The sequence below is a fragment of the Schistocerca gregaria genome, chromosome 2 (genome assembly GCF_023897955.1).
Source record: "Schistocerca gregaria isolate iqSchGreg1 chromosome 2, iqSchGreg1.2, whole genome shotgun sequence".
Lineage (NCBI taxonomy): Eukaryota > Metazoa > Arthropoda > Insecta > Orthoptera > Acrididae > Schistocerca > Schistocerca gregaria.
This window is the reverse complement of record NC_064921.1, coordinates 654,235,995-654,261,003: the sequence shown is the minus strand read 5'-3', so window position 1 is coordinate 654,261,003 and position 25,009 is coordinate 654,235,995. Positions and strand designations below refer to the sequence as shown.

The 25,009-nt window shown below is 41.3% G+C and overlaps 1 protein-coding gene across 3 annotated transcripts in view; it reads right to left on the bottom strand.

Moving 5' to 3' along the window:
• LOC126334685 (lysophospholipid acyltransferase 7) overlaps positions 1-25,009 on the bottom strand; it is a 131,215-nt gene that overhangs the window by 46,157 nt on the left and 60,049 nt on the right. For all 3 annotated transcript variants that reach the window (XM_049997164.1, XM_049997162.1, XM_049997163.1), the window contains exon 4: positions 15,024-15,175. In XM_049997164.1, coding sequence (XP_049853121.1) covers positions 15,024-15,175 — 152 coding nt within the window. The remainder of the gene's footprint in view (positions 1-15,023; positions 15,176-25,009) is intronic.

The window sequence follows — 25,009 nt, the reverse complement described above, 5'->3', positions numbered from 1 at the left end:
AGGGAGTGAGACAGGGCTGTAGTCTATCCCCGATGTTATTCAATCTGTATATTGAGCAAGCAGTAAAGGAAACAAAAGAAAAATTTGGAGTAGGTATTAAAATCCATGGAGAAGAAATAAAAACTTTGAGGTTCGCCGATGACATCGTAATTCTGTCAGAGACAGCAAAGGACTTGGAAGAGCAGTTGAATGGCATGGATAGTGTCTTGAAAAGAGGATAAAGGATTAACGTCAACAAAAGCAAAATGGGGATAATGGAATGTAGTTGAATTAAGTTAGGTGATGCTGAGGGAATTAGATTAGGAAATAAGACACTTAAAGTAGTAAAGGAGTTTTGCTATTTGGGGAGCAAAATAACAGATGATGGTCGAAGTAGAGAGGATATAAAATGTAGACTGGCAATGGCAAGGAAAGCGTTTCTGAAGAAGAGAAATTTGTTAACATCGAGTATAGATTTAAGTGTCGGGAAGTCATTTCTGAAAGTATTTGTATGGAGTGTAGCCATGTATGGAAGTGAAACATGGACGATAAATAGTTTGGACAAGAAGAGAATAGAAGCTTTCGAAATGTGGTGCTACAGAAGAATGCTGAAGATTAGATGGGTAGATCACATAACTAATGAGGAAGTATTGGCTAGGATTGGGGAGAAGAGAAGTTCGTGGCACAACTTGACCAGAAGAAGGGATCGGTTGGTAGGACATGTTCTGAGGCATCAAGGAATCACCAATTTAGTATTGGAGGGCAGCGTAGAGGGAAAAAATCGTAGAGGGAGACCAAGAGATGACTACACTAAGCAGATTCAGAAGGATGTGGGTTGCAGTGGGTATTGGGAGATAAAGAAGCTTGCACAGGATAGAGTAGCATGGAGAGCTGCATTTTTAGACATAGGCCAAAGAAATACAGTAAGCATTAACAATTGTACCGTATGTAAGACTAACAATGATTATTTGGGATAAATGAATCTTGTGTACTTTGACACGTTCCACATCATTACGAAAGAATCGTGTTCATGATCCATGGAACAAGTAATATAACTAACTAACTAACTAAATTAAACCAGTCTCAGGACTGAAGACCACAACGACAACAACAACAACAACAAAGGCTGTGGCTGAAAGCTAATGAGTAACTGTCTTTTAGTTGTGCCTGGCTGCAATTTACGGTGTCATCTTTACAGTAAGCAGCAATCTATCTTTTCCTTACATTGCTGATATTCAAGTTGGAGTCCCCATTTTTTGATATTTTAATGAAATATTTATAGGGGGTTATTGCTTTTGTCATTAGCAAACATGTCAACAGCACAGGATTACAACAATCCAGGTAACTAACTGCATCCAACAGAGGTAACGTAACTGTAGAAGTAATTTGTTGATGAATAATAACTAAATTAATCAACAATAATTATGACTATGAAGGCTGTATGATGTCTACAAGTGAGAAATTCAGCAACTGAGGCTACAGACGATTATGAATGTTTTTATCAGATATAAAACTATGCAACAGAGAGTAGGGATCTGCAGTAGCTGCTTATCACCAAATAGTAGTCCTGCTTCTCAAACTACAGCGATTTGGCTCCTCATCAACATCGTGATGCTATGAGATATGTAAGCAACTCTGACGAGCTTTGTTGAAGCTAAATTAAATTTATTTTTCTTTTTTGGTTAAGGTAGCTAATATGTGTTTCTGTTCAAAAGATTTTCTTTTAACAACAGGTTACCTACCTACTGTGACAATGTTAACAGGAGAAGATTAATTTCAAACTGAACATTATCTCAACTGTATGCCTATGTTGACTAGGAGAATGAAGCAGCGTATAGAAGAACTGTTTAAAACCTTTATGGAACAGTAAACCTCTAAAGTTGATATGAAAGTAGATGCAACAGTACTAATTTAGTAATGCAACTATCGTCTCAAGGTGATGAGCTGAGTACTAAACTGGACACTAAAAGCGTTACATTCTAAAAGGTTCTTATGGAGACAAAGGAACAGACAATCACCGAACTTCATGAAAAACTAGATATCACTGATGTTGATTTAATAAAGAGAATAGATAAGTAGCTAAAAAAAGTGTTTATTACAGAGTCTCACAAAGAGAAGTTGGAGATAAATACAACTTTCTCAGAATTACAATGTATAATCTTAAATTAATAGAGAAGACCTAGCCAAACAACCCATCACGTACATATTCTGTCGACTTGAATAATGGAGTTAAACAAAATTCAGACATTAACATCACTTTTAATATTTTGAAACACAATATAGGTTCACTTTCCCACTTTTAAACCTTAGAAGAGTGTAGTGATCATTCATAGGGGCGGAATCAACAAAATAATACCTTATCAGTTGACAGACCTCATTCATCAGCTGTTATCTGCAATCAATCTGTTTGGGATAGATTAATTACGTTAAATACTCACCTTTGGCTGAAGTGTTGGAACACTTAAATGACAAATTTTTACCAGCAATTTAGAAATAGTTGCTCAGATTTTCATTGTGTAAGATCATGTAATAACCTGGTGTTAACATTCAGTAGAGAGATTACTTATGCCTCACACACAAATTAAGCAAAGTGAGGCATTGGGTAGATAGGGATCTCCAAAAATGCATACTGGAATACTCTTTTTGATGCCACCAGGCTGCAGTGGTTATTACGTGTCATGTTTCCTCAGAGAATTTGTTTTATTCTTACTCCAAAGTTGTAAATTGGAGTTTGGTTACTGTGTAAAGTGGAATAATAGAGAAATTCTTAGAAAACAGAGAGAAAGTTAATCATGCAAGGATTCAAAATAAATTAGAAGACAACCTGAAAATAAAAGAGTACAGACAAGAGAAGTGAAGCATAATGTTATAAGCAGGATGCTGTAAGCCACCTACCTGAATTATAGTGGTCTGACAAGTGGCTTAAAGCGATAAAGTAGTTTTGAAATAGTAAGTTCTTATTTTTAAAGATGAGAAATGGATGGAACCAAGAGTGTTATTGTAATGAACAATGTATCAGTGCTATGGATACACCCAATACAAACAAAAGTAAAGTACAGACTGCAATAACTAATTTAGGCTGGAATATTTCATTTGATGCAATTCTTGTAATACAAAAAAATAAAACTGCTGTACCATTAAGAAATGTTCAAAATAAAATACACTACTGGAAATTGAAATAAGAACACCGTGAATTCATTGTCCCAGGAAGGGAAAACTTTATTGACACATTCCTGGGGTCAGATACATCACATGATCACACTGACAGAACCACAGCCACATAGACACAAGCAACAGAGCATGCACAATGTCGGCACTAGTACAGTGTATATCCACCTTTCGCAGCAATGCAGGCTGCTATTCCCCCATGGAGACGATAGTAGAGATGCTGGATGTAGTCCTGTGGAACGGCTTGCCATGCCATTTCCACCTGGCGCCTCAGTTGGACCAGCGTTTGTGCTGGACGTGCAGACCGCGTGAGACGACGCTTCATCCAGTCCCAAACATGCTCAATGGGGGACAGATCCGGAGACCTTGCTGGCCAGGGTAGTTGACTTACACCTTCTAGAGCACGTTAGGTGGCACGGGATACATGCGGACGTGTATTGTCCTGTTGGAACAGCAAGTTCCCTTGCCGATCTAGGAATGGTAGAACGATGGGTTCGATGACGGTTTGGATGTACCGTGCACTATTCAGTGTCCCCTCGACGATCACCAGAGGTGTACGGCCAGTGTAGCAGATCGATCCCCACATCATGATGCCGGGTGTTGGCCCTGTGTGCCTCGGTCGTATGCAGTCCTGATTGTGGCGCTCACCTGCACGGCGCCAAACACGCATACGACCATCATTGGCACCAAGGCAGAAGCGACTCTCATCGCTGAAGACGACACGTCTCCATTCGTCCCTCCATTCACGCCTGTCGCGACACCACTGGAGGCGGGCTGCACGATGTTGGGGCGTGAGCAGAAGACGGCCTAACGGCGTGCGGGACCGTAGCCCAGCTTCATGGAGACGGTTGCGAATGGTCCTCGCCGATACCCCAGGAGCAACAGTGTCCCTAATTTGCTGGGAAGTGGCGGTGCGGTCCCCTACGGCACTGCGTAGGATCCTACGGTCTTGGCGTGCATCCGTGCGTCGCTGCGGTCCGGTCCCAGGTCGACGGGCACGTGCACCTTCCGCCGACCACTGGCGACAACATCGATGTACTGTGGAGACCTCACGCCCCACGTGTTGAGCAATTCGGCGGTACGTCCACCCGGCCTCCCGCATGCCCACTATACGCCCTCGCTCAAAGTCTGTCAACTGCACATACGGTTCACGTCCACGCTGTCGCGGCATGCTACCAGTGTTAAAGACTGCGCTGGAGCTCCGTATGCCACGGCAAACTGGCTGACACTGACGGCGGCGGTGCACAAATGCTGCGCAGCTAGCGCCATTCGACGGCCAACACCGCGGTTCCTGGTGTGTCCGCTGTGCCGTGCGTGTGATCATTGCTTGTACAGCCCTCTCGCAGTGTCCGGAGCAAGTATGGTGGGTCTGACACACCGGTGTCAATGTGTTCTTTTTTCCACCGGTGTGTCAGACCCACCATACTTGCTCCGGACACTGCGAGAGGGCTGTACAAGCAATGATCACACGCACGGCACAGCAGACACACCAGGAACCGCGGTGTTGGCCGTCGAATGGCGCTAGCTGCGCAGCATTTGTGCACCGCCGCCGTCAGTGTCAGCCAGTTTGCCGTGGCATACGGAGCTCCAGCGCAGTCTTTAACACTGGTAGCATGCCACGACAGCGTGGACGTGAACCGTATGTGCAGTTGACAGACTTTGAGCGAGGGCGTATAGTGGGCATGTGGGAGGCCGGGTGGACGTACCGCCGAATTGCTCAACACGTGGGGCGTGAGGTCTTCACAGTACATCGATGTTGTCGCCAGTGGTCGGCGGAAGGTGCACGTGCCCGTCGACCTAGGACCGGACCACAGCGACGCACGGATGCACGCTAAGACCGTAGGATCCTACGCAGTGCCGTAGGGGACCGCACCGCCACTTCCCTGCAAATTAGGGACACTGTTGCTCCTGGGGTATCGGCGAGGACCATTCGCAACCATCTCCATGAAGCTGGGCTACGGTCCCGCACACCGTTGGGCCGTCTTCTGCTCACGCCCCAATATCGTGCAGCCCGCCTCCAGTGGTGTCGCGACAGGCGTGAATGGAGGGACGAATGGAGACATGTCGTTTTCAGCGATGAGAGTCGCTTCTGCCTTGGTGCCAATGATGGTCGTATGCGTGTTTGGCGCCGTGCAGGTGAGCGCCACAATCAGGACTGCATACGACCGAGGCACACAGGGCCAACACCCGGCATCATGGTGTGGGGATCGATCTGCTACACTGGCCGTACACCTCTGGTGATCGTCGAGGGGACACTGAATAGTGCACGGTACATCCAAACCGTCATCGAACCCATCGTTCTACCATTCCTAGATCGGCAAGGGAACTTGCTGTTCCAACAGGACAATGCACGTCCGCATGTGTCCCGTGCCACCCAACGTGCTCTAGAAGGTGTAAGTCAACTACCCTGGCCAGCAAGATCTCCGGATCTGTCCCCCATTGAGCATGTTTGGGACTGGATGAAGCGTCGTCTCACGCGGTCTGCACGTCCAGCACAAACGCTGGTCCAACTGAGGCGCCAGGTGGAAATGGCATGGCAAGCCGTTCCACAGGACTACATCCAGCATCTCTACGATCGTCTCCATGGGAGAATAGCAGCCTGCATTGCTGCGAAAGGTGGATATACACTGTACTAGTGCCGACATTATGCATGCTCTGTTGCCTGTGTCTATGTGCCTGTGGTTCTGTCAGTGTGATCATGTGATGTATCTGACCCCAGGAATGTGCCAATAAAGTTTCCCCTTCCTGGGACAATGAATTCACGGTGTTCTTATTTCAATTTCCAGGAGTGTATAATTCATTCTCAAGGTAATTGTTTCTTTACTTCTTTTGGTCTGTCTTTATATTCAAGTACTTATTTATAACTATTTTCTTTATCTCCTTGTTTACTGAATAATTATTGGTGATTGGTTGATTTTTTAAAGTTTCAGTCTAGTTTTGTTTTTATAATTTGTCCTTATTCTTCCGCTGATTTAAATACAGTTTGATATTATTTTGGTGCAGATTTTATTTTATTTTTTTTTTAATTTTTTTTTTTTAGTTTAAGTTTATTGAGCTTCTGGATTTGTTCTTGTTCTTTACTGGTTACTGCTAGAGGATTAGTTTATTTGTCTTCTCATCAATCTCATTCCAATTAAATTTGGACCAAGAATTATAACACATTGAAACAAACAATATTAAAACTAATAATAATAAAACAGTTTATCTTTTCTTCACCATATATACTATTATATTATATATTACGTAATATAATTTTTGGTGTCTAGTTATGTGCTCTATGGATGAGGAAGAATACCAAACAGTATGTGCACATTATGTACTAAGAGGTAAAGATAAAAAACTGTCATGGGGAAATGATAAAACTTAATTAAGGCTAGAAACCACTACGATGCCCCTGTAATTGCATTGTGATAATAAACATTAAAAGCTGTGAATACAAGATTTAAAAAAAAGCTTAAAAGAGTACTGATTTGAAAATCAACAATAACTTGCTGACCTAGTCCATAGAGTTAAACAGAAATGATATCTGCAATATTAGCAATAAATGCCAAAAATGAATCCAAATATATGTATTAATGAATATTATAGAGGGAAACATTCTACGTTGGAAAAATATATCTAGAAACAGATATGATGTAACTTACCAAACAAAAGCGTTGGTATGTTGATAGAGACACAAACACACACACAAAATTCAAGCTTTCGCAACCCACGGTTGCTTCATCAGGAAAGAGGGAAGGAGAGGGAAAGACGAAAGGATGTGGGTTTTAAGGGAGAGGGTAAGGGGTGTGTGTTTGTGTCTCTATCAACATACCAACGCTTTTGTTTGGTAAGGTACATCATCTTCGTTTTTATATATGTTGTTGTTGTTGTTGTTGTTGTTGTGGTCTTCAGTTCTGAGACTGGTTTGATGCAGCTCTCCATGCTGCTCTAACCTGTGCAAGCTTCTTCATCTCCCAGTACCTACTGCAACCTACATCCTTCTAACTCTGTTTAGTGTATTCATCTCTTGGTCTCCCTCTACGATTTTTACCCTCCACGCTGCCCTCCAATACTAAATTGGTGATCCCTCGATGTCTATTAATGAATATTTATTTACTTATGTTTATGTAATTTTTCCAACATCATTCATCTTAGAGAACGAATAAGTGACTTGCATAAATGATTTAGCAGTAAAGAGGACAATTCACCAAATAGCGGAAGTTTTGAGCCACTGTAAGCACAAAAAAATGGCTGATCTCACAAAGCTAAAATTGTTTTTTCTAACTATGTAAGCACGGTATGTCACATTTGGTGTTGAGGGTTGGCTAACAGTCTAGTATATAGATGTAATCTCCTGTACAAATTTCTTCATTTGCTACAATTTTGGGGTCTTGCAGCTTCCCTACATAGAAGAGCATCATCTAAGAACAAAATCTTATGATCCTATAACAGTCCATCATAGTGCATCCAAAATTACTTTCATATCTGGGGGCTTCTTCCCACTAAGAATATCATGCTGTGTTCTATCTCCTAGAAAGTCTTCAACCAACTCATGAAGCTGGTCTGATATTCCATACGCTTGTATTATGTTCGCTAGGCAACAGTGTGGCTTGTATAAAACCCCTTCTGGAGGTCAAGGAAAACCATGGTGAAAACCTGGGTTCCACTTTCTACTGCCTCCTGGTTCTGATGAATTAACAGCATGGAACTCATTCACAAGATCACTATTTGCTGACTCTACATTGATTCTTATAGAGGTGATTTTTGAACTCTGGAAAGATCATAGCATGTGAACACAAAGCATGTTCCATAATTCAACAACATATTGGCATGAGCAATATATCTATAGGCATATTGTTGCATTATCTGTTCAATTGTCCTGTGAAAATGACATGTGTCTCTTTCCAATCACTTGAAACACTTTGTGCTTCAGTGATTCATAAAATACTGCTAAAAATACAGCAACTTCTTTCACTCTAGCTATAAAGAATGTTACTGGTATCCTATCATGTTCAGTTATCTTTATTCCATCATTTTAGCATTAATCTGATAGTTGAAAACTATCCAATCATGTTCAGTTACCTTTGCTGTGTTTGTTTTAGCATTAATCTGATAGTTGAAAAGGAGGCCACAGAAAATCTTCCTCAGTGACACAGTTTCAGAAGAAGGAAAGCACAATCTGGCCTTCTACTCCAACATCCATATACTGAAAGCCAAAATACATGGTAGAGGGTACTTCCCAATATGCTACATATCAGGGTTTTCTTCTCGTTCCATTTGTGTGTGGAGTGTGGGAAAAATGACTGCTTTCATGCGTCTGTAAACCCTGTAATTAGTCTAATCTTGTCTTCACAGACCCCATAAGAGTGTTACATAGGAAGATGTAATATATTTCTAGATTATTCACTTAATATCGGTTCTTGAATCTTTGTAAGCAATCTTCCATGTAATAGATGGTGTCTATTCTTCTCTATTCTGATACCTGTATTACCCTTCTTCATATATCAAAATCTGCTATTGATCTTTGAATAGAACCAAAAACCAATATGATTTAGGTGGTGACATGGTAAAGATAGCTACTCTAACTGGTGGCACTAATTTGCATTTCATGCAACTGTTTCAGTGTCATGATCGGCCTCACCTTACTGTGGCTGTTAACATGTGGCTGGGGAGGGCGCTGATGGCAGAGGACATGGATCACATCTCAGTGGTGCCAGCTGGGTCCATCAGTAGATCAGGATTCATTAGGCATGGCATGCACCTCAATAGGTATGGGAAGGGGAGGCTGGCAAAGCTTATACGTGAAAGTGTAGTGGGTGGTGGTGGTGGTGGTGGTGGTGGTGGTGGTGGTGGTGGTGGTGGGATCACTCATGGAAAAATTGCTGTAGTAGTTGGTGTTAGAGCTGCACCTTTTTTTTTTAAGATTGAAGTCAGCTGGTAGGTATACCTGCTTAAAGGAAGTCCCTATAACTAAGGGTTCACCTTCTGAGGATGTAATGTTTCCAAGTAGAGAAGGAATTTGCTTATTTCATCAAAATATAAGAAGCATTAGAGATAAATTTAGTGAACTACTTATAGATGTTGACTCTGAAATTATTGGTATATCAGAGAACCACTTAAATAATTTGACAATTCACAGGCTTCCTTTACCAGGACACATATTAGCTGGCTGTTTTTCAAGGAGTTCCTTGTGGAGTTGGGGGGGGGGGGGGGGTGGCTATATACGTAAAAAACAGTATTCCATTAGAGTCCATAGACGTATCACGGCACTGCACTGAACAGATATTTGAATGTTGTGCAGGGGCAGTTGAATTTAGTGAAACTAAACTTCTAATTTTTGTTGTTTATAGGTCCCCTAACTCTGACTTCAGAGCATTTCCATTCAAGCTAGAGAGGGTTCTTGATTCACTTTATAGCAAGTACCAGAAATTAGTTATATGTAGTGACTTCAATATTAATTTTGTATATGATGGTGCAAGAAAAAGGATGTTGGTAGATCTCATAAATTTCATATGATCTGATGCAGATTATGTCTTTTCTAACTAGCAGCCACAGACAATATTTTTATTTATTCTTCATTACTAGATGGGTCTTTCAGACCATGATGCACGAATTTTAACACTGAAAGACTTTAGTACTCAAACAAATGTCATATTTAATTACAAACTATGTAGGTAAGTTAATCCAACAGAAATAGAGAATTAAATGTTATTAGGATGGCAATGAGTATGTAGTTTGCAAACAGAATAGCTAATTCACACAATAAAATTAAAACTATATGATCAGTTGTGAAGGAAGTGTTTGGTCAGTAGCAACTAGGTTGGCGATATAAAGTCAGTTCACAGTAAAAATATTTCTGTTACTGATAAATCAGATATATGTACAGTATTTAACAATCATTTTCTGAGCATTGCTGGTGAATGAAATAAAAATTTAGTTTCTGCAAGGAATCATATAACTTTCTAGGTATTAAAGTCCATGGAGAAGAAATAAAAACGTTGAGGTTCGCCGATGACATTGTAATTCTGTCAGAGACAGGAATGGACTTGGAAGAGCACTTGAACGGAATGGACAGTGTCTTGAAAGGAGGATATAAGATGAACATCAACAAAAGCAAAACGCGGATAATGGAATGTAGTCGAATTAAGTCGGGTGATGTTGAGGGAATTAGATTAGGAAATGAGACACTTAAAGTAGTAAAGGAGTTTTGCTATTTGGGGAGCAAAATAACTGATGACGATCGAAGTAGACTGGCAATGGCAAGGAAAGCGTTTCTGAAGAAGAGAAATTTGTTAACATCGAGTATAGATTTAAGTGTGAGGAAGTCGTTTCTGAAAGTATTTGTATGGAAGTGAAACATGGACGATAAATAGTTTGGACAAGAAGAGAATAGGAGCTTTCGAAATGTGGTGCTACAGAAGAATGCAGAAGATTAGATGGGTAGATCACTTAACTAATGAGGAGGTATTGAATAGAATTGGGGAGGAGTTTGTGACACAACTTGACAAGAAGAAGGGACCAGTTGGTAGGACATGTTCTGAGGCATCAAGGGATCACAAATTTAGTATTGGAGGGCAGCGTGGAGGGTAAAAATCGTAGAGGGAGACCAAGAGATGGATACACTAAGCAGATTCAAAAGGATGTAGGTTGCAGTAGGTACTGGGAGATGAAGAAGCTTGCACAGGATAGAGTAGCATGGAGAGCTGCATCAAACCAGTCTCAGGACTGAAGACAACAACAACAACAACAACAACAACAACAACAACTTCTCGAAAGCTTGGACTCCATAACTGTCCCTAACATTATGGAAATATAATCACTGTGAGTACTCATTATTGTTTCTTGTTGTATGTGAACACTATGGTTCTGTATTTCTACCATCTAAAAAAATTCACAAAGTGACTTGTATTTTTGACAGATAAACCTGAAGACATGTCTACACTGACACAAAACTGGAAGTTGTGAATACAGCACCTTTATACAGCTATGTGGATTTTGGAGAGGCCTCATTACTCTTGACTTTTTTAATTGTTATTCAGAATTATTTTCACCTATTCAACATCATCTATCCACAAAGATATCACTGTCACCTAATCTTATATTTATGTTAACCAGCCACTTTTCTTACTATCATTAGCTCAGACTATATCAGATCTTTGTCTCCATTCATCCTCACAATAGGGGGGCACCTAACTTTCCTTTTTAATGTATCGCAACCGATCCCCCCCCCCCCCCCCCCCCCCCCCCTTCCTCCTCGAGAAAGGAACTAATTGTCACTAAAGCTAGACTAGTTTTTTGTAATTATTTTATGTCCTGAATGTAAGGACCGACTAAAAATTCTGTCTCAGAATTTTATAGTATTTTCGAATGAATTTTCCTTTGATTTGATTAACACTCAAATTTTTTTGTATGAGCTGACTGATTCAAATAGTAACTTACTGATATTGAATTTATTAAATACTGCTCTGCTGCATCATCAAATACACAGTTTTATATTTTGAAACATTTTAAGTTAAGTTGCTAATTTTTTCACCACTATGAAATCTTATAAAAGATCTGACTCGATATTTGTGCAGCTTCCCTCACACAGTGCTTCATTATAGATAACTGCATCATCTGCAAAAAGTCTGAGGTTGCTACTAATATTGATTGCAAAGTTAGGATCCAAATACTCTTCCCAAGGGTGAAGTTACTTCTACATCTGTTAATGACTCTCCATCCAAGATAATATGTTGCCCTTCCCATCAAGAAATCCTTATTCCAGTCACAAATTCTGTTCATACACAATGTGATTGTGCTATAGTTAATAAATGTTAGTATGATACTGAGTCAAACATTTTTTGAAGTCTTCCACCCGATTGCCTTGATGCATGGTTTTCAGGATGTCCAGCAAGAAAAGCATGTGTTGGGTTTCACATGCGCAATGTTTTCAGAATCTATGCTGGTCAGCATGGAGGAGGTCATTACATTTAAGTTTATAATTTGTTTTAAGATTCTGAACAGATGGATGTCACCATTATCAGATGGAGGTTTGTGGATCATTTCTGCTATTCTTTCTGTAGATGCTGTAGCAAAGCAAGCTGGACCCCATCCCTATTTTGTTTTGTTATTTGCCTCCTTAATTTTTTTTTTATTGTCATTAGTGAGAGATGTGCCACAAGATAAAGCTGTCAATCTATAATTCCGAGTATAAGACCAGACACAACTTTGCTAAATTACGAACAATTTCCAAATTAATTTGAACCATTTCAAGTAGCTATTTTTGCTAAAGCTCAATTCAATTAACTAACAGTAATTATTTCCTATTCCTGTCATACTACTGATAAAGTTATGAAAATAATCCGTAGAAATCTTTGAAGTATTTATGTAGCTGATTTTCAAAACACGGTATGAACAACAACATTTAATTAGTTTCTGGGTAATTAATACTTTTATGTAGGATATTGTTTATTTAGCCATTTCTGCAGTTTCATCATCAAGAAGGCTTATTTCAGTCAAAACTCTTACCGTAACACAAAGTTCAGACCAAAACCAATTTTTCGGCACTATTCAATTAATTTGAGATGTACAACTCTAGTTGTAAATTATCAAAATTATGTATTTAACACTGTGAAACTGTCATAGCCGTTGATGCAAAGCAACATAAATAGTGGGCCGGAAGCCATGTTTAAGTCAGTCAGTTCCAAGATTTCAAGAGTGGAACTTGTTTCAATCAGAACCATAATAATGTAATGGTGCAATAATGTGTTGTTGTAAATAAGAAGGCAGACAGTGATGTAGAACAATTAACAATTATTACTGATTAACTTAAATGCAAAGGTGCCACATGTACTGTTCATCTGAGTCAGATTGTTTGTTGATTGGTTAGGTTACACTGCACAGTGACTATTATCGTATAATTAGAAGGTGCAAAACTGATAAATGAGAATTACCTACTTAATTAATACACAGACTGGCTGCAACTAATTACTAATTTGGTGAGCAGGGGGGGGGGGGGGGTCTGACATTTATAGAAGTAAAACTTCTGAAACTGAATATGTGGGCGGATGTAGATGGTTTTGTACCCACCCGCCTTACAGCCAATTTTTCGCCTTGATCATTGCTACAGTTTTACAGATTCAATGCATGTGTTCTAAGAGATGTTCCAGTGATCAATTACAATAAGAGCCAATCAGGTGTGATACTGCTGGTCACTCCTGGAGTTCCTTCTGTCAATAAAAATCACTATTTTTGGATATCAAGTGGGCTTACAGAGTAAACAAGGCTACAGTGCTACATCAGAAGAGTAAAGCTTTCTTTTTCTACTTTTTTCATTTGTTTATTGTGTAACGATGAACAGTTTTTGTTGAACTCTTGTATGGACTTTTAAATTACATGAGTATTTCATCTCCAATGCAAATATAATATGTTTCACACCCCTTCCCACAGTAGCACTGCATAATGGTTACAAAACTTAAGATTTTACAGAAATTATAAAAATTCTCTGATGGTATTTACTACAGATGTTTATAAAAATAAGCAAACATTTTCACAAGTTAATGTAAGTCTTTGCAAGAGTATCATCCAGTTGATATATATATATATATATATATATATATATATATATATATATATATATATGAAAGAAACATTCCACATGGGAAAAATATATTAAAAACAAAGATTCCATGACTTACCAAACGGGAAAGCGCTGGTAGATAGGCACAATAAAAAAACACACACACAAAATTTCAAGCTTTCGCAACCCATGGTTGCTTCATCAGGAAAGAGGGAAGGAGAGGGAAAGATGAAAGGATGTGGGTTTTAAGGGAGAGGGTAAGAAGTCATACCAATCCCGGGAGCGGAAAGACTTACCTTAGGTGGAAAAAAGGACAGGTATACACTCGCGCGCGCCCACACACACGTGTGTGTGAGTGTGTGTGTGTGTGTGTGTGTGTGTGTGTGTGTGTGTGTGTGTGTGTGTGTGTGTGCGCGCGCTCTAGAGAGAGAGTGTATACCTGTCTTTTTTTCCCCCTAACGTAAGTCTTTCCGCTCCCGGGATTGGAATGGCTCCTTACCCTCTCTCCCTTAAAACCCACATCCTTTCGTCTTTCCCTCTCCTTCCCTCTTTCCTGAAGAAGCAACCGTTGGTTGAGAAAGCTTGAATTTTGTGTGTATGTTTGTGTTTGTTTGTGTGTCTATCGACCTGCCAGCGCTTTTGTTTGGTAAGTCACATCATCTTTGCATATATATAATCTCTTCCAATGTGACTCACACAAAACAAAATACGCAACTGAGGAACCACTACGAAATTTATGAAACAGAAACTGAGCGTTTGCAATAAATAAGCTACTGACATTATCGACATTTCCATATTAAGCACACATGAGTAAGCAATAAAAATTAGTTTCCAAGTCAGAAAATAAACTTGACATCAATGTTACTCATCACTAGCAGCACTTACAATGAGAACCACAGTGCTTTGCCATGTGCCCCAAAACACAAATAATTTTTTTTTAATCAAATTTACAGTCTGAGTTAAACATACACACTGTATAATACCTCCAATAAATTAAATGATTGAAAGTTCAAGATGGAATTGGATACATATATGAGAATAGATCGCCAGAGCCTACACAATTTTTCATGCCTATTTGTTATGCATCTCCTCTATTTGGTGAGTAATGACCTATTCTCATATACATACTCTAATAAGTTCAGTAATTAAATTGAGACAGACACAGACACAGTCACATCCTGCTAGATACACACAGCATTCTCTAAATCATTTCACAGAGATAAAACAGTTTAAGTGTTCTTTGTTGCACTTACAATCTCAATGACTTCAAAACTTCATCCAGATATACATACGATTTACACAGTAAGATAATCAAAAGTTGTTGTGTTTACTACACCTGAATTGGATACAGGTATGAGGCAAGAAGAAATAAGCCTGCATACAATGGCACATATTTAAGCTTTTGGATTGTTGCCTGAATGCAAGGTGCAAACTCAGCAAAAGAGCACTGTAGCCAGTCCCGATATGTACGATATCTGTAATAAGGACCTGTAATGAGGAAATCTTCTGTATGTAAGCTCATATCAGTGCAATATTAGAGCACAACAAGAAGTGATTAATTAAACATGCAAACCATTGAACACTACAAAACTACTAGAATGTTATACACTACAGTTACTTATCACATCACAGTAGTATAGCATGCACCAAAAACTTTGCAGCAGTGCAACTAACTAGCATGCATGAAAAAGCAATGTTTTGTAAGACTGCCTAAGAATTAAACATATTCCAGGGTTTTCAAAAAGTTTCACTGTCCAGGTTTCCTTACAAAAGGTACTCACTTATAAAGGTAGTAAGGAATTGTATGCAATACAGACAATTTTTTTTGTTTTTTGCAGGTCAGAAAAACTACTTCATAATATTTCAGTTCCTAAATTTTTTTCCCACTTTCATTTTTCAATCTGGCTTCCATTCCTAAAAGAAAAAAAATAAAACTCCTGCATAAAGATTATTAGTTACTGATCACATCATTAACTGCAGTAAACCATTAAGTTTTTAACTTTAATATGTCATTACCACTTCTTCACCAAATGACATAATTTACAGGATACTAATTGTGGAGCTATGTGATGTTAACTTTTTGACTACCCTGTAAGAACTTGACAGCTGCTTTCTTTTATTGTAACTTATTATGAAAGTATAACAAAGTGAAACAAAAAACTTTCATCATAACAGAACAGGAGACCACTGAAAGCTTATTTCATGACATAGATGGTAACAAAATCCCCACTGAACATCCAGTTTTCAAAAGCAATGATTACAGGCAATGATACAAGAAAAGAGGAATGAGGAGATAGTTTCTACTACAGATAGGATAAGGACTGATTGTGAATCACAAGATATACTCAGTGTAAGAACTAACAAGAGAAGACAGAAAGTAAAAGAGGAATTTAATCAAATGCACAAGCATTATTGCTACCATCTGTTTTATGGTGTTTCCAGCAGACTCAGACTAGGTTAAACTATATTTAAATAGTCATACTTACCAAAGTTACATGCAGAAACAGAGTAAAACAGCTTGTAAAATTTCATAAAATCTTGTCTTGTTTACCTCTCATAAGAAAATTTGTTTCTGGAGCTGAGGAGAAGAGTGGAACAAAGGGAAAGGCGAAGAAAGTTGTTAAACACTCAGTTTGTTTCATATTATATTACTCATGATCACTGATGACACATTTAGTAAACAAATTTGGGATAAATGCATAGAGCCCACTAAGGATACAACCATTAGATCATAGTTCTTATAATGGTTAAAAAGGTAACAAAATTGGCATATTACAAAGGCTACAACTGTGATTACCATTTTTTTTACCCAGCTGTAAAGTACAGCAAAAGAAGCAAAGACTCATAAAAACATAAAATTAAAGCAGCAAAAGGTATGATGTTTTCTGAAGGACAGAGCACATGAGATGAAGCAACAGTAAGATGCAGAAATGATAGTACAACTAAAGTTGAGAGATGGAGAGGAAGAGAACCAAAAAAGACAGAGGGTAAAATGACAACACAGAAGTTGCCAGTTTATTTCATCAGATATTAGAATTCAGTTGAAAGCATTATAAACAAAGGGTCTGGTCAGCTTTAACAAGTAAAAGGAAATCAAAAGTCATGTTGCAGAAGAAACCACACAATTCCAAGTTAATTAAAAAATTTCTTCTAATTATTTGGGCAATATTTTCCATTGTGTCACTTTGGTTAGAAAATACGAGAGGAATTGATGACAAACAATGAAAAATTTTGTTTTTGGTGAATTAATACCTTAATTATTTTAGTTACAAATAGTAAAGTAAGAAACTATAAAATTCACACTTCGGTCCTGCAAGACACAAGAAGAAATAAAATAAAAAAAAAAAGAGAAAAGAAAAAAAAAACACAGTAGATGATAGGGTAGCTATAAGAAATGCAGGTGAGATTGGGAAGTCTAGGAAGAAACAAATCAGGTTGAAAAATATGAGTTATATAAAAAATAAAAAAATAACTGCACAATCAAAAAAATTAACTGAAAGTGAGCAATTATTCCATGCATGATTTCTGAATATAGAGACTGGAATGTGAAATTATCACAGTATCTGAGACCTAACAAATCTTTAAAAGCTATTAGACAATAAGAAATATTTGGGTACGACAATAATTTTTAAATGAACACACCACCATTTGACTTTAGTGTTGTTTATTTAATTACGACCTAGGTCTCAGCCTTTTATGCCATTGTCAAGTGATTGATAAAAGCATAAATTGCATACAGTAAGAACACGTAAAGTTTCAAAAGATGGTAAACTGTTAAACAATGAATGTAAATTGGTGTATAATTACAAAATATGTACTTACAGTTTATGTCATATATTGCAGGACATCAAGCTCAAAATTGGCAACAAATGAAGAAAAATATTGGCTCCCCACCACAAAATGTCAGATGTAAAATCATCTTGTAGAAAGATCAGTAAATAAAAGTGGGAGCACACCATATTTAGTAAAAACAGATGTACCTGGTATATAAATGATGAACACATGTCCCTGAGTTGTAATGATAGTGAAATCGAAGAGTATGAGTAATAGAACAACTGGAAACTGAAATGATAAAATGTCAAAGATATATGACTATTAATGTTATATAAATATCTTCAGACTGTATATAATAATCTCCATAGTGGCACTGCATACCATCATCTTTGCAATAAACATGTATACAACAAATCGTCAACAACTGTAAGTGAACCCAAATTCAATTGGATGAGGAATTAAAGACTAAAAGAAATAAAACAACATAAAAGTCAAAGACAATTAATCACAATAAGAATATAGTAAGTGCCAGTGATAACAAAAATAAAAAAGTTAATACCAGAAGTTAAAAACGCAAGTGATGGTGGGAGGGTGGAAAGGGGTAAATGGATGCTGGATAGGTGGGGGGTGTATGTAGGGGATATGGACGGGGGAGGGGGGCTAGATAAAATGACAGTGGAGATATGAGTGTATATTTGATTAAATGTTAATGCAGGAAAAATCAAAATGAGAGTGTAGATGTGGGGTGAATGGTTGAAGGTTCAAAATGGGAGGGGCATAACAATGAACAAAGCATTAAGGTACAAGGAAGGGGGAGGGGCCTGGGTGGGGAAGAATGGTAATCCATTAGATTAGGTTGGTATAGTAATTCTGGCAGAGTGGAGAGCTGAGGATAAGGAAATAGGAGAGATATCAGAAGACACAGAGGGGGTGGTGGGGGTGGTGGTATTACACTTACCTGTTGGTACGTCCTTTGAAATTTCTTGCCCCCACCCCAACTTTATCCCACATTTATACTCCCATTTTGATTTTTTCTGCTTTAACATTTAATCAAATATACACACATATCCCTACTGTCATTTTATCCCAGCCCCTGGCCATATCCTCTACACATACCCATCTGTCTAACATCCATTTACTCATTCCCCCCTCCTCCCCCCCCCCCCCCCTTCCACCACCCTCCCCTCACATTTCTAACTCTCACTGCGAACTTTTGTATATTTATTATCGATAGCACTTATTATGTTCTTATTGTGATTAACTGTATTTGAAATTTATTTCATTTCATTTCTTTTAGACTTTAGCTCCACATCCAACTTAATGTGGGTTCAAAACAAAGATTCCAAGACTTACCAAGCGGGAAAGCGCCGGCAGACAGGCACATGAACAAAACACACAAACACACACACAGAATTACTAGCTTTCGCAGCCGATGGTTGCTTCTTCAGGAAGGAGAGGGAAAGACGAAAGGGTGTGGGTTTTAAGGGAGAGGATAAGGAGTCATTCCAATCCCGGGAGCGGAAAGACTTCCCTTAGGGGAAAAAAAGGACAGGTGTACACTCGCGCGCACACACACACACACACACACACACACACACACACACACATCCATCCGCACATATACAGACACAAGCAGACATATTTAAAGGCAAAGAGTAAGGGCAGAGTTGTCAGTCGAGGCGGAAGTACAGAGGCAAAGAAGTTGTTGAAAGACAGGTGAGGTATGAGCGGCGGCAACTTGAAATTAGCGGAGGTTGAGGCCTGGCAGATATCGAGAAGAGAGGATATACTGTAGGGCGAGTTCCCATCTCCGGAGTTCGGATAGGTTGGTGTTGGTGGGAAGTATCCAGATAACTCGGACGGTGTAACACTGTGCCAAGATGTGCTGGCCGTGCATCAAGGCATGTTTAGCCACAGGGTGATCCTCATTACCAACAAACACTGTCTGCCTGTGTCCATTCATGCGAATGGACAGTTTGTTGCTGGTCATTCCCACATAGAAAGTGTCACAGTGCAGGCAGGTCAGTTGGTAAATCACGTGGGTGCTCTCACACGTGGCTCTCCCTTTGATCGTGTAAACCTTCCGGGTTACAGGACTGGAGTAGGTGGTGGTGGGAGGGTGCATAGGACAGGTTTTACACCGGGGGCGGTTGCAAGGGTAGGAGCCAGAGGGTAGGGAAGGTGGTTTGGGGATTTCATAGGGATGAACCAAGAGGTTACGAAGGTTAGGTGGACGGCGGAAAGACACTCTTGGTGGAGTGGGGAGGATTTCATGAAGGATGGATCTCATTTCGGGGCAGGATTTTAGGAAGTCGTATCCCTGCTGGAGAGCCACATTCAAGGTCTGATCCAGTCCCGGGAAGTATTCTGTCACAAGTGGGGCACTTTTGGGGTTCTTCTGTGAGAGGTTCTGGGTTTGAGGGGATGAGGAAGTGGCTCTGGTTATCTGCTTCTGTACCAGGTTGGGAGGGTAGTTGCGGGATGCGAAAGCTGTTTTCAGGTTGTTGGTGTAATGGTCGAGGGATTCAGGACTGGAGCAGATTCGTTTGCCACGAAGGCCTAGGCTGTAGGGAAGGGACCGTTTGATATGGAATGGGTGGCAGCTGTCATAATGGAGGTACTGTTGCTTGTTGGTAGGTTTGATGTGGACGGATGTGTGCAGCTGGCCATTGGACAGATGGAGGTCAACGTCTAGGAAAGTGGCATGGGATTTGGAGTAGGACCAGGTGAATCTGATGGAACCAAAGGAGTTGAGGTTGGAGAGGAAATTCTGGAGTTGTTCTTCACTGTGAGTCCAGATCATGAAGATGTCATCAAAAATCTGTACCAAACTTTGGGTTGGCAGGCTTGGGTAACCAAGAAGGCTTCCTGTAAGCGACCCATAAATAGGTTGGAATACGAGGGGGCCATCCTGGTACCCATGGCTGTTCCCTTTAATTGTTGGTATGTCTGGCCTTCAAAAGTGAAGAAGTTGTGGGTCAGGATGAAGCTGGCTAAGGTGACGAGGAAAGAGGTTTTAGGTAGGGTGGCAGGTGATCGGCGTGAAAGGAATGCTCCATTGCAGCGAGGCCCTGGACGTGCGGGATATTCGTGTATAGGGAAGTGGCATCAATGGTTACAAGGATGGTTTCCGGGGGTAACAGACTGGGTACGGATTCCAGGCGTTCGAGAAAGTGGTTGGTGTCTTTGATGAAGGATGGGAGACTGCATGTAATGGGTTGAAGGTGTTGATCTACGTAGGCAGAGATACGTTCTGTGGGGGCTTGGTAACCAGCTACAATGGGGCGGCCAGGATGTTTGGGTTTGTGAATTTTAGGAAGTAGGTAGAAGGTAGGAGTGCGAGGTGTCGGTGGGGTGAGGAGTTTGATGGAGTCAGGTGAAAGGTTTTGTAGGGGGCCTAAGGTTCTGAGGATTCCTTGAAGCTCCGCCTGGACATCATGAATGGGATTACCTTGGCAAACTTTGTATGTAGAGTTGTCTGAAAGCTGACACAGTCCCTCAGCCACATACTCCCGACGATCAAGTACCACGGTCGTGGAACCCTTGTCAGCCGGAAGAATGATGATGGATCGGTCAGCTTTCAGATCACGGATAGCCTGGGCTTCGGCTGTGGTGATGTTGGGAGTAGGATTAAGGTTTTTCAAGAAAGATTGAGAGGCAAGGCTGGAAGTGAGAAATTCCTGGAAGGTTTGGAGAGGGTGATTTTGAGGAAGAGGAGGTGGGTCCCGCTGTGATGGAGGACGGAACTGTTGCAGGCAGGGTTCAATTTGGATAGTGTCTTGGGGAGTTGGATCATTAGGAGTGGGATCAGGATTGTTTTTCTTCGTGGCAAAGTGATATTTCCAGCAGAGACTACGAGTGTAGGACAGTAAATCTTTGACAAGGGCAGTTTGGTTGAACCTGGGAGTGGGGCTGAAGGTGAGGCCTTTGGATAGGACAGAGGTTTCGCATTGGGAGAGGGGTTTGGAGGAAAGGTTAACTACTGAATTGGGGTGTTGTGGTTCCAGATTGTGTTGACTAGAATTTTGAGGTGTTGGGGGGAGTGGAGCTGGAAGTGGGAGATTGAGTAGATGGGAGAGACTGGGTCTGTGTGCAATGAGAGGAGGTTGAGGTTTGTTGGAAAGGTTGTGGAGGGTGAGTGAGTTGCCTTTTCGGAGGTGGGAAACCAGGAGATTGGATAGTTTTTTGAGGTTGAGGGTAGCATGTTGTTCTAATTTGCGGTTGGCCTGTAGGAGGATGCTATGTACAGCCGGTTGGCTGCAATCCTTCTTTCCATCAGTCCTTATACCAGTTCCAAACAGCACAATCCATAGTCCTCACCCGCCTAATCCTTCACCTATACATCGACTCTGCCAATGAACACACCCGTCAACTCCTATCCCAAATCAAAGTCCTCAATCTTTCCTCTCCCACATCCACACCGGCTGTACATAGCATCCTCCTACAGGCCAACCGCAAATTAGAACAACATGCTACCCTCCACCTCAAAAAACTATCCAATCTCCTGGTTTCCCACCTCCGAAAAGGCAACTCACTCACCCTCCACAACCTTTCCAACAAACCTCAACCTCCTCTCATTGCACACAGACCCAGTCTCTCCCATCTACTCAATCTCCCACTTCCAGCTCCACTCCCCCCAACACCTCAAAATTCTAGTCAACACAATCTGGAACCACAACACCCCAATTCAGTAGTTAACCTTTCCTCCAAACCCCTCTCCCAATGCGAAACCTCTGTCCTATCCAAAGGCCTCACCTTCAGCCCCACTCCCAGGTTCAACCAAACTGCCCTTGTCAAAGATTTACTGTCCTACACTCGTAGTCTCTGCTGGAAATATCACTTTGCCACGAAGAAAAACAATCCTGATCCCACTCCTAATGATCCAACTCCCCAAGACACTATCCAAATTGAACCCTGCCTGCAACAGTTCCGTCCTCCATCACAGCGGGACCCACCTCCTCTTCCTCAAAATCACCCTCTCCAAACCTTCCAGGAATTTCTCACTTCCAGCCTTGCCTCTCAATCTTTCTTGAAAAACCTTAATCCTACTCCCAACATCACCACAGCCGAAGCCCAGGCTATCCGTGATCTGAAAGCTGACCGATCCATCATCATTCTTCCGGCTGACAAGGGTTCCACGACCGTGGTACTTGATCGTCGGGAGTATGTGGCTGAGGGACTGTGTCAGCTTTCAGACAACTCTACATACAAAGTTTGCCAAGGTAATCCCATTCATGATGTCCAGGCGGAGCTTCAAGGAATCCTCAGAACCTTAGGCCCCCTACAAAACCTTTCACCTGACTCCATCAAACTCCTCACCCCACCGACACCTCGCACTCCTACCTTCTACCTACTTCCTAAAATTCACAAACCCAAACATCCTGGCCGCCCCATTGTAGCTGGTTACCAAGCCCCCACAGAACGTATCTCTGCCTACGTAGATCAACACCTTCAACCCATTACATGCAGTCTCCCATCCTTCATCAAAGACACCAACCACTTTCTCGAACGCCTGGAATCCGTACCCAGTCTGTTACCCCCGGAAACCATCCTTGTAACCATTGATGCCACTTCCCTATACACGAATATCCCGCACGTCCAGGGCCTCGCTGCAATGGAGCATTCCTTTCACGCCGATCACCTGCCACCCTACCTAAAACCTCTTTCCTCGTCACCTTAGCCAGCTTCATCCTGACCCACAACTTCTTCACTTTTGAAGGCCAGACATACCAACAATTAAAGGGAACAGCCATGGGTACCAGGATGGCCCCCTCGTATTCCAACCTATTTATGGGTCGCTTACAGGAAGCCTTCTTGGTTACCCAAGCCTGCCAACCCAAAGTTTGGTACAGATTTTTGATGACATCTTCATGATCTGGACTCACAGTGAAGAACAACTCCAGAATTTCCTCTCCAACCTCAACTCCTTTGGTTCCATCAGATTCACCTGGTCCTACTCCAAATCCCATGCCACTTTCCTAGACGTTGACCTCCATCTGTCCAATGGCCAGCTGCACACATCCGTCCACATCAAACCTACCAACAAGCAACAGTACCTCCATTATGACAGCTGCCACCCATTCCATATCAAACGGTCCCTTCCCTACAGCCTAGGCCTTCGTGGCAAACGAATCTGCTCCAGTCCTGAATCCCTCGACCATTACACCAACAACCTGAAAACAGCTTTCGCATCCCGCAACTACCCTCCCAACCTGGTACAGAAGCAGATAACCAGAGCCACTTCCTCATCCCCTCAAACCCAGAACCTCTCACAGAAGAACCCCAAAAGTGCCCCACTTGTGACAGAATACTTCCCGGGACTGGATCAGACCTTGAATGTGGCTCTCCAGCAGGGATACGACTTCCTAAAATCCTGCCCCGAAATGAGATCCATCCTTCATGAAATCCTCCCCACTCCACCAAGAGTGTCTTTCCGCCGTCCACCTAACCTTCGTAACCTCTTGGTTCATCCCTATGAAATCCCCAAACCACCTTCCCTACCCTCTAGCTCCTACCCTTGCAACCGCCCCCGGTGTAAAACCTGTCCTATGCACCCTCCCACCACCACCTACTCCAGTCCTGTAACCCGGAAGGTTTACACGATCAAAGGGAGAGCCACGTGTGAGAGCACCCACGTGATTTACCAACTGACCTGCCTGCACTGTGACACTTTCTATGTGGGAATGACCAGCAACAAACTGTCCATTCGCATGAATGGACACAGGCAGACAGTGTTTGTTGGTAATGAGGATCACCCTGTGGCTAAACATGCCTTGATGCACGGCCAGCACATCTTGGCACAGTGTTACACCGTCCGAGTTATCTGGATACTTCCCACCAACACCAACCTATCCAAACTCCGGAGATGGGAACTCGCCCTTCAGTATATCCTCTCTTCTCGATATCCGCCAGGCCTCAACCTCCGCTAATTTCAAGTTGCCGCCGCTCATACCTCACCTGTCTTTCAACAACTTCTTTGCCTCTGTACTTCCGCCTCGAATGACATCTCTGCCCTTACTCTTTGCCTTTAAATATGTCTGCTTGTGTCTGTGTATGTGCGGATGGATGTGTGTGTGTGTGTGTGTGTGTGTGTGTGTGTGTGTGTGTGTGTGTGCGAGTGTACACCTGTCCTTTTTTTCCCCTAAGGGAAGTCTTTCCGCTCCCAGGATTGGAATGACTCCTTACCCTCTCCCTTAAAACCCACATCCTTTCGTCTTTCCCTCTCCTTCCTGAAGAAGCAACCATCGGTTGCGAAAGCTAGTAATTCTGTGTGTGTGTGTGTTTGTGTGTTTTGTTCATGTGCCTGTCTGCCGGCGCTTTCCCGCTTGGGAAGTCTTGGAATCTATGTTTTTAATATATTTTTCCCATGTGGAAGTTTCTTTCTATTTTATTTACATCATCATTAATGTAGGTTCAGTTACAGTTTTTGACTATTTGTTGTATACATGTTTATTGCAAAGATGATGGTACATGGTGCCATTAATAAATTGTATACAGTCTGAAGATATTTAACATTAATAGTCACATATCTTTGACAGTTTGCATTTC